We start from the raw sequence: 10,448 nt of genomic DNA, 5'->3' as shown, positions 1-10,448 counted from the left end.
GCAGGGTCTCTTTCACTTGATACCCTTAATACTGCAGGTGAATGGGGATTTCCCCAGTTTAAATACAGACAATAAGGGATAAAATCCCTCAGTTTAAAACTCTTTCTCCTTCAAGGAAGAGGTTTCCTTTTCTGAGGAGGAATTGAGGGCACTGAGGAAGGATTAGGAAGATGAAATTGACCTCACATCCTTCCCTGGCAAGGAGTTTTCCTAGGGGAATAAAGAAAGCTGGCAAAAGAAATTTCCACCTCAGGTTTGCCAGAACAGATGCTCTTGAGTTCCAGTCTGAAGACATAAATGTCCATGGGGAGGGCAGCTGCTTCTGCAGCCTTTGCAGCATCCCAGGGGATGCTGAGGAGGTGCAAAGGGTCTGCTCTGAGTCCCCCTGCTAGGGAAAACAAAACCCAGTTTCTCATTTGAGAGAGTGAGAGAAGCAGCTGCAGCAGGAGCTGTGTAAACATTCCTTAAAAATGCTTTTCCACCACTGCAACTACCACGTGCCTGGAGATTCCCATGCTGGAGCCTTGGAAAGGAGGGTCAGGGAGGCAGGTGTCCTGCAGGGAGGTGATCTTTCATGGCATCCACTTACAGCAAAAGGACCCCAAAACCAGTTTATTTGCAGGAGGAGTTGAGGGCTGCTGATTCCTGAGACTACTCCATAAAACTCACCAAAGTTTGGCAGCAGCCAAAGTGCCCAGGTGTTCAGGAGAGTTTTAAGAGGTTAAAGGTCTCTGTGTCCCCTGGGGTTAATTTTGATCTCATAGATGGAAGATGAAAGATCCATTATGTGTTTTCATGCTTGAAGCGTACCCATCAACAACTCCACTGTTCAGAACTGGGGCTGCCAGGGGTCAAGCCACAAGCAAGAAAACCACGGGCTTGGGAAGGGTCAGGAGTGCTGGGATGAGTGGGGCTGAACAAAAGGCAGGTGCTGAGGTGAGCAAAGTGAATAAATTGTGTTGGAATGTGATGCCAGTTAAACAGCTTCAGAATATACTTGGATAGAAATCTGCTGAAAGGGAACCACACCGCCCTTGTCTTCCCTAATTAATTCCATCAGGCTTCCTTCCCTAAGAATACTCTCAAAATTAAAAGCAGAGATGCCTCGTGTGTCACTTCAAAGCAGTGGAAGAGGCAATGCTTATTCTTCCATGGCAAACTGTGCTGTGAGCACTTGCAGAGCCTTGAAGGTCTCCAGTGTGAAGCTGCTGAACAAATGTCAGTAGTTGGAATGAGCACAGCCCCAGAGAAATCCCAGTCCCACTGATGGAAAAGTGAGATTATCCAAGCAGCAAGATCAGCTGGAGTGTTTCCAAAAGAGCAGCTTTGTGCTGAACCTCAGCTTAGGCTTTTTCCTCACTCACTGCAAGAGTTCCCCAATCTATTTTGACCTTTTGTATAGCACAGGCCACACGACAGTTGAATGTGATCATGTTCTAAACTCAGGTCTCTTTTAAAGTATCTAAACTTGATCTAACTGCTCATCAGTGGAGAATTTTATGTAGTTTCAGTGTTAATTACCTTCTGTGGTCAAACATAAACCCTTTCCAAGGTTCAAGTACCTCTGTTTTCCACCTCTAACTGCTCATTGTCTGTATTCAAAAGCTCCCATTAATGTCACTTTTCCAGCACAGGTTTGTCTGAGTCTGCAGCCCACCTCACCTCTCAGCAGTCCAAACTCCTTGAACTCTAGCAGAACCTTCTGTACACCTCCCAGCTCTTGCTGTCCATCTCTAATCCTTGTCCAGCCTGCCAGTACTCTTCCTGAACTGTTGACAAAGTAAATTATACAATATCAATGGAGGACAAGTGATTAATTGCTGCTAAAAAAAAAAATAAAATAGAAAACTTAGTAAGATTTGGACCCAGAAGGATTGCATTGTTCATGTGTGTAAATCAAGAATTTCTATGTATTTTACTTCAAATTTGTCTTGTTGAAACAAAAGTTGTCGTATCTAGAAGAGATTTTTCATTCCACATGAAAGCAGCATGGTGCATGCCTTCTAGCCCCATTTTCACTGAAAAAACCCCAAAACTGTTCAGCCTGGGCTCACATACAGCTACTGCTGGCATGATACCAACATTCAGCAATAGTGGAATTCAGAAAATGACCAATTATTAAAATGCTTTCACTCCAATAACTGATACTTCACTCAGGAAGCTATATATATCCTCAAAAAAAACCCCAATAATCAAGTTGTATTTCTGTTTTTATTGAAATAAATTTTAAAAATACTTCTGGCCAATATTTACATATTTGATCCAATTACTCTTCAAATCCTCGTGCTTAATAAGGAACAGGCTCCTAGAGTAATTGTCAGAGGTTCTTACAGTGCAGCATGGTGCTTTTGGGAAGGATTAAATGTCTGCCCAACATTTAACCAGTGTTCCCAAATCCATGAGACTCTTCCTGTAACGTGGTACTTCCCCACCTCCCCCTGAAGGCAGCAGCATTTTCAGAACAAGAACTGCTTCCCAGATACTGAAACCACTTAGCAGTGTGTAAAAGGACATTTTAGAAATGTGACAAACTGGATCACTGATTGGAAAAATGGAAGAGAGGTTTTGTAATAGAAGTTTCATTCGAGTCACATCATTTTTCAGTTTTCTGAAAATGTGTTAGCACTGGGAAAATCTCATTTCCATCCAAGACAGGGTCCAAACAGAAGGCTTTTGCAGGTAAATTCACTTTGCTGAAGTGACACAGAATGAACAGAATGCTGGAAATTAAAACCTTTGGCCTCCTCTTCCACATCCTGCTCATCCACCTGTGCTTCATTTCCCCGCCAGCCACGTCTTGTCCAAAGTCTCTCACTGCTCTGCTCGGCTGCTCGAGCCAGCGAGATCTGTGTTCTCAGGTAAATTCACCCCCATGCTCTGTAAAATGTTCGAGGTGGGTCCTGCCAGCCCAGCCTGGGCACTGTAGGACTCCAGCAGGTTTGCCACCAGGTTCATGTCCACATCCACAGGTGCCAGCTCAGCATCCTCAGCTCCAGAACCAGGGCCAGCACTCTCAGATGTGGCTGCTTCAGCAGAACTTGCCTGCAGCGAGTCCAAAGAGAAAAGTTTATCAAATTGCATGAGCAGATTTAAGGGGCAAAAAAAGACAAGCCACAAGAGAAAAGAAACAACAATTCTGCAGCCAACAAAGTCCAGCACGTTCCAGAGTCTTGACAGACAGGAATTCAGCCATCAAGTGCTCATGCCAGCTAAAAATCACCACTGCCCATGACTCAGATTAAGTTCCAAGGGAAGAAAGTGTTGCTGAGTCCTGGCTCAGCTTCCTACAGGAGCAAACTACTGCAGGAACTCACAAATCAAGCTGCAGCTGCTTGCCCCACTGCTAAAAACAGGGCACTGAAACCAAGTCTTGGGAAAGATGTGCAAATTCAAAGTAAGTAAGCTTTAGTTTGAAAAAAAACTCATTATGGTGCAACTACAGCCCACTTTGCTGGCACGTGGGACGGTTTTGATCACATCACTCAGAACAGCCACTTTCAGCACATTTCCTGTTTGGAAGTTACTTCTACAAATGAGAGCTCAAGGCATACTCACCCCTCTCTTTTTGGTGAAACTTTTCCCAACGTTGGTCTGTGCCAGCTCACGGTCCATCTCATTCATGTACGACCTGAGACTGCCCAGGAGCTCCTCAGGAGACACCTTCTGCTCCTGCCTTTGGTTTCCAGCATCCATTTGGTCTTCATCATCCCCATCTGAGAAATCAAACTCCTCCTCTTCATCCAGATCATCAGAATCCAGCTCCTCCGAGTCTGCCCCTGGGTGTTATTTTGTGTCAGTACCACAGCAAAGAAATCAGTGCTGGGATTTATTTCAAATAAAGAAGCAATCTCACCTAAAATTCTGTCCAGTGCTTTTGTAAAAGAGTCCACGTCAAAGGTAACATGGGATTCATCAGATGCCCTGAAATACAAAAATATTTTTAAATAAATTATACTTTTATGCTTGCCTAAGCCTGACACAGGCACAAGCCATATTGATTTCTCTCAAGCCAGGATTGAAGTTGGGACATTTGAACTTAGGAGTCCTCAGAAGTTTGAAGCCTGTATGGATGAGACATGAAACAGTGAGTGGAAGAATTCTTGGCATTAAAGAGAAAGATTTTGAAGACCACAAAATCAAACTGAGTGACAGAGAGCAGCTCAGCTTGCAGCACTTTAACCTGCACCAGTGTCAGAGTGGTACCAAGCTGATTTAAAGCAAGTCCATATTCACTGCTATGGGTTTGCTTCAGGCTCCTGCTGAGCAGAACACCTTCAAACCCTGGTTCTCTGCATCACAGAATCAACCACAGGGCTGCAGCAGAGCACAACATTCTACAGCTTCAAACTGATGCCATTCTAGTCACTGAGAATCCTTTGGCCAATAAGTGGAAGAAGAAAAAGGCTCACATTAAATTGGGAGACCCAATCCAGTATTTAGTCTTAATGAAAGCTGGATTTGCTCTCTCTTCACAGCTGTCAACATTCCCCCTCTCCCCTCACAAAGAATCATCTGTAATAGGAATAATTCCCCCCACCCAGCTCACCATCCTCTGCAGGAAGACAAGCTGCTTCTCTCTCTAATTCCTTCAAATCAATGGATGTTGTCTGTAGCAGTGTCAGGATTTCATCACCTGGGCTCACTTCAGCAGAGCTAGAAGAAAAAAAATCATTTACTGAAATGGATTCAATGAGATCACATGCTCTGCATTCAGGTTTTCACTCGAGTTCTTCATTTTTCCTTCTGTGCAAACACATGCAAAAGGGAAATGAATCTGGGGGAAGTACCAGAGAGCTACACAGAGTATTGGCTAAAACAGGACACAGTCCCTGCAATTCCCAGCTGATGGCCCCAAAGCCCATTTGTCATGGCTCTTTTTCTTTATTTTGCCTTGGTAAATACTAAGATTGCCAGATCCCAAACAGCACAGACTGGAAACTCAAAAACTAACAGTCAAGATACTGTGAGCTGGCAAAGCCTCAGGTATTTTTGTAGTGATTTATTTTTTGGCTTTGATCTTTCAGAGAAATCTACAACCAGCTCCTTGAGCAAAGGAGACAGGTTACTCTGTATTTATTATTCACTGGGGCTGCTTTTCAATGAAACTTCTCTACACTTTCTACAGTCAACCAAGCAAATAATGCTTTTGAGTCACCTCTTAACCCACTTGGAAGAGCTCAGCATCTCACAAAACCGAGATGACGAGTTACTCGAGCAAGAACTTCTCCTGGTGGAGTGTTCTAGAGGAATTGGTACTTGTATGTCCTGGCCACAGCACCCGTGTCAAATGTATGATGGAGAAAAGGGCTCAGGTTTTTTATAACAAGGATTTTAAAGGTCAATTAAAGGATCTGTAGACAGAGTATAGGATACTCATGAATTTCAAGTAGCTCTTACCTTTCTGGCAGGGCAACAGATTGCTGGAAGTGATCTTCTGCCATATGCAACAGCTCCAGGTACTTCGCAGATCCTTCCATTTCTCCCTATTTAATGCAAGTCACAGGCACGAATCCAAACAATTCTCCCTTTTCATGTTTAGGCAAACCACACACAATAAATGCTGTGATTAGGTTTATCTCCACACCACCAAGCACTGATGGAGAAATACAAGGCAGGAAGTGAGTGAAGTGTCACCTCAGCAGACCCTCCCCTGCTCAGCGATTCAGATACAACTTCTAAGGGTAAGAGGAGAGTGGGAAACTCTGAGTAGGCTGGCCATGAGCAGGAAAAAGAAGGATTTTACTCTGTCTAGGTAAAAAAAATTCCAGTGCCTCGCACTGCCCTTTGCTAAGGTCACGGGAAGGATGGCAGAGTGAAACCACAGTTTAGGACAAACCAGAGCTGGCCCTGGGGTCACAGGAGGGGTAGGAGGGACAGCCAGGGACACAGGGCTGGGGACAGCCAGAGACACAGGGCTGGGGACAGCCAGAGACACAGGGCTGGGGACAGCCAGAGACACAGGGCTGGGGACAGCCAGAGACACAGGGCTGGGGACTGGCTGCAGCAGGAGACCTGCACGGGCTTGGGGGCAGCTGGGGCTGTTCTTTCCAGCCACTGATGGGGCCAAACAGAGCACGAGGCCTCGTCCAGAAATCGGGAAACAGCCACACACCTGCCAGCTCTGTCCTGGCGAGGTGACACTGTCCCCTCCCTAGAGGCCCTGCACTCACCCAGGAATCTTCTGAGGATTCTTTTGTGGACATTGCCAGCTGCTGATGTGCCCTGGGCACCCAGGGGCTCCCTCACACTCCCATCGTTGCTGCAGAATCCATTCTCTGCATCTTCGCTCACTGCACGCTCCCAAGTGGCATCCTCCGGCGTAGGACAAGCGGCTTCTTGCGCCCCAGGCAAGTGTGGAACCCCGGCTGCTGGCCCCTGCTGGAGGTGCAGCAGCTCCTTCACAATCCCATGAACGGAGCAGAATTCGCTCTCCTCCAGCTCGCAGCAGCCATCTCTCTGCCTGGAACATACAGCACCTCGATCCCGAGCCTTCAGGAGTGCCAAAATCGCCCTTCGGAGATCGGCCTCGGGAACAGCTTTACACCCACGGGGAGCAGAGAGGGACATGATGAGAGGTCACTGCCGGTCCCGGCCCTGCGGGACACCGAGGCTCAAGAGGACGCTGCCAGCTCAGTCCCGCGCCGTCTCCACTCCCCGCACGCTGCTGCAGCACCTGCGGAGACAAGCGCGGCCTCCAGGAGCTCCCCGCTCCCCTCGCTGCCCCTCGGACCGGCCCAGCTCCGGGCTGTTTGTCCGTCCGCCCTCGGTGTCTGTCCGCCCTCGGAACGCAGACGGGTAAACAGAGTTCAAACCAGCAGCTCAGCCTCATGTTCCGCGTCCTTTTCCCGTTTTTTTGTGGATTAAACCAAAGGTAAACTCCCTTTTGTCACCATTTGAAAGCCTCGAATCGAGGGAGAAAATGAGGGATGGAGAGATTCCCTCCCGGTTTAAACCCTTAAATTATGAAGAAGGATCTCCCCTCAATTTAATCCCGAATAAAAAGTGAACCAAGGGGGATTTTTCCTCAGTTTTGCCTTCTAAAATGAGGGTAAATACAGTTTCCTCCTCAATTTCCCTCAAGAAACCACTGTGGGGGTTTTTGGACATCTTTTTCATCTGTGGGGGTCCCTTCAAAGAGAGGACCCACCTCGATGGAGCTCTTAAAATGGCACATGAAGAGGTTCCCCTCAAGGGAAGAAGCCCAGGGACAGCGGTGTTTTCCCTCAATTTGAACCTTTCGATGATAAAAATGGGGCGGTTTCCCTCAATTCAACCCCACCAAACGGCGCTCTAAAGGTTTCCTCCTTCCACTTAAACCCGAAAATCGTGGAAAACGGTGATTCCCGGTCAACTGAAACACCCAAAATCATGAAGAAGCTGTGTTTTCCTTCAACTGAGACTCTTCAAATGGTAGGAGAAGGGGGATTCTGTGCGATTCAAACCCAGACAATTATGGAAAAGGCGTTGTTTCCATCAATTTGAACAGCCGTGTCGGCGCTCGGCATTTCAATCCCTATGGATAAATTGAGTCCAAACCGGCAGTGACTTCCACGGTAGCCCAGGGGGATGAGGGCTACACTCTCATCTCTTACAAATCAGGGCCAACACCTTGGCCTTGTATTCTGACAATTTGCCGGGGGTACGGAGGGTTTTTTCTCTCGCTGTAGCTGGTGCTGCCGCTCCTTGTCCTTTCCCCCGTGGGGAGCAGCCCCGTATGCCGGGTTTCCTTCCCCTGGAGACAAACCCCCGCTGCCCCCAGCCCCTCCCCGGGGTGTCCGGGCGAGTGTCCCCAGCGGCTGTCGGGCTGTGGCGGGGGCAGGAAGCTCCGGTGTCGCTGCCAGCTCGCACCACAGCGGGCCAGCACCAGCGGGCAGAGATGCTTTGGCTTCCTGTCCCCTCCCCCTGTGTCCCCAGCCCAGTGTCGCCATCCCCGTGTCCCCAGCCTGTGTCCCCCCCCGGCTCTGCCGTCACATGGAGGACGAGGAAGGCTACGTGGTCTTAGACCGACGGGGCAAGCGGGGGTCTGCGGGGAGCTCCCTACCCCGGCAGGGTGCAGGTACTGGGGGGTTGTGTCCGCTGAGGTCCCCAGGAGTCGCAAAGAACTGCCCAGCGTGGGGAAACTGAGGCACGGCTTGAGGGAGGCGGGTCTGGTTGGGGGGGGAGGCTTTTCTTGACGCTGTGGTTGTCTGCTGTCCCATCTCCCCCGAGCCGTGACCCCAAAAGATGGAGCAGAAGGGGTTTTTGGGGTCACCCAACTCCTCGTGCTCCTGTGCAGGGTGGTCTCACCGAGTGGCTTCACCTCGGGACTTCCTGCCTTGGGATCTGGGGGGTCGGGGAGGCGACGGCTGCTCCTGAGCCCGCTCTTTCTTTCCATACCCCTTCCCCAGCAGCAGGATCTGCCTTTCAAGGATCCCAGAGGGTCCCCGCAGCATCCCCCCGCTGTCCCCGCCGCCTCCTCGGGGCCCTGACGGCCGCCCTGGCGCTGGCCCTCGTGTTCTGCCGTGAGTTTGCGGGGTGGCAGTGGGTTCCGGGCACCCCTTCCCAGCCCCGATTTCCCTGACCGGGCTCGGCATCCCCCTCTCCCAGTCTCCTGGTGGGTGCCACAGCGGTGGCAGCCCGAGGGGACCGCAGGTTACGGGAACGCCTCGCTGGGAGCTGCCCGTCTGGGTTGGGATGGCATCCTCAGGGAGCTGCGGAGGATCCTGTGCCCGCCCCGAGGTAACGCAGCCCCCGGGGGGCTCCCTAAAGCCTCCCCCCAATAAAGGGAGACCGGAGATTCCCTCCGGTCCCGCGGCGGTGCCTCAGAGCGCCGGGATCCGTCCGTGTGCCCGCAGAGAGCGAGGGATGCCGGCTCTGCGCCGTGGGCTGGATGCTGATCGGGACCAAGTGCTACTGGATTTCCGACGGGATGAACCCATGGAACAAGAGCCGGGAGGACTGCGGGAATCGGGGGTCCGCGCTGCTGGTTCCGTGGGATCAGGACGAGCTGGTGAAGGAAATGATGGCGCTGGGGATGTGGGATGGATCTGGGGCTGTACTCGGCGTGCTGGTGGTGCCGGAGGGGCTGGAAGCACCCGTGGAAGGGGGAAGGGATTCCCAAAATCCTGGGTCCGGCCTTTCCCGCTGTGTCCAAGTCTCCCGGGTGCCTGTGGCAGGGTTCGGGGGACACGGGTGGGGCTCAGTTCCTGGATGAGGACAGAGCCTGTTTTGGGGTGACCAAACCAGCGTCATCACTTCTCCTTTCCCGGTCCAGGAATTCCTAAATGAAAGCCTGAAGAAACCCACCCGGCACTTCTGGATCGGCCTCTCTGTGCCTGTGGCCGGGACGGGCTGGGCGTGGGAGAACGGCTCCTCCCTCGACCAGGACCGGTGTGCGCCGGGGGGAGCGCTGGGAGGGCACCCCACTGTCCCCGAGGGAACCCCCGGGGGTGACACGGGCTCCTTCCTGCCACCCGCAGGTTCCAGCTGGGCCTCGACAAGCGACCTGGAGCCTGTGGAACGCTGAAGGGGAATGGGATCTATCCTCAGACCTGCCACACGAGGCTGCAGTGGATCTGCCAGAAAGAATCTGCTGAAATCTGAGCCTCCGCTGCACCCCGAAACCAGTTTAATGCAGGAAAAAAATCCCAGTTCCAGCGGGGATGGGCAGAGCCGCAGCCGGTGAAAGTCTCCCCGAGGCGGGCGATGTAGGGGGGAAATCGACCTAAAAAAAATCCGAATAAAACCTAAAAATAACTTGGGGAATCGCACTTTTGGGAAGAGGGAGGGAGAAATGTGGCGTTTTAAGGGGTGTTTTGGTGCCGGGATGATCCGAGCTTCAGCCGGAGAGGGGAAATTTGAGACTGATGGTCCAGAGTGTCCCAGCCCATGTCCCCTGTGCTCCCCGCCGTGTCCCTCCCGTGTCCCCACCGTGTCCCCCCCGTGTCGGGGCCAGTCTAAGGGAGCCCAAGGCCAGCCACAGCCGCCGGTCCTGGCAGCTTTTCTCTGGGAGGAATCCTCGGATATTCGCAATTTTAGGAGGCGGAATCTCACCTTCGGCACCCGCAGCCTCCGAGCCCGTGCTGGCCTGTGCGGAGGACCAAGGCAGCTCAAGGACAATGAAACAGCGATTAATTAGCTTAATAAACGGCTCCTAATTAGCGGGTAGGAGAAGCGAGGCCCCAGGGCTTCCCGCTGAGGTGGTGCCGCTCCGCGCACAGGGCTGGGAAAGCCGGCCCGGGAGCTCTGCAAAACGATGCGTCCATTTTTAGATAAATCTGGCATTTCACGGATCGATTCCCGACGTTTTATGCCTCTTGCAGCGGCAATTTACTGATTCGCATCTCTCAGAGACCAGGACGAACATTCTGATCTTTTATTTTTATCATTTTAGGGGGTTGAGGGTGGTGTTTTTTCTCTCGCTGTAGCTCGTGTGCCGCTCCTTGTCCTTTCCCCCGTGGGGAGCAGCC

The 10,448-nt window shown here is 51.3% G+C and overlaps 2 protein-coding genes across 2 annotated transcripts; one reads left to right on the top strand and one right to left on the bottom strand.

The window, feature by feature from the left end:
* Positions 1-2,192: 2,192 nt before the first annotated feature.
* On the bottom strand, positions 2,193-3,934 carry ECD (ecdysoneless cell cycle regulator). The gene is made up of 3 exons (XM_023945752.2): positions 3,854-3,934; positions 3,556-3,776; positions 2,193-3,042 (listed from the first exon to the last, which is right to left on the bottom strand). Exons 2-3 carry the CDS (start codon positions 3,691-3,693, stop codon positions 2,812-2,814), a joined length of 369 nt encoding a protein of 122 aa, XP_023801520.2. The 5' UTR covers positions 3,694-3,776; positions 3,854-3,934; the 3' UTR covers positions 2,193-2,811.
* A 4,037-nt stretch (positions 3,935-7,971) lies between these two features.
* LOC111931424 (killer cell lectin-like receptor subfamily B member 1C) lies at positions 7,972-9,735 on the top strand. Its single transcript, XM_086899952.1, has 6 exons — positions 7,972-8,056; positions 8,394-8,501; positions 8,587-8,718; positions 8,835-8,989; positions 9,254-9,369; positions 9,459-9,735. Exons 1-6 carry the CDS (start codon positions 7,972-7,974, stop codon positions 9,580-9,582), a joined length of 720 nt encoding a protein of 239 aa, XP_086756078.1. The 3' UTR covers positions 9,583-9,735.
* Positions 9,736-10,448: the final 713 nt, after the last annotated feature.

The sequence above is a fragment of the Cyanistes caeruleus genome, chromosome 8 (assembly GCF_971803275.1).
Source record: "Cyanistes caeruleus chromosome 8, bCyaCae1.hap1.1, whole genome shotgun sequence".
NCBI classification, from domain to species: Eukaryota; Metazoa; Chordata; class Aves; order Passeriformes; family Paridae; genus Cyanistes; species Cyanistes caeruleus.
Note: the sequence above shows the minus strand (reverse complement) of the source record. Positions and strands in the feature narration are given on the sequence as shown.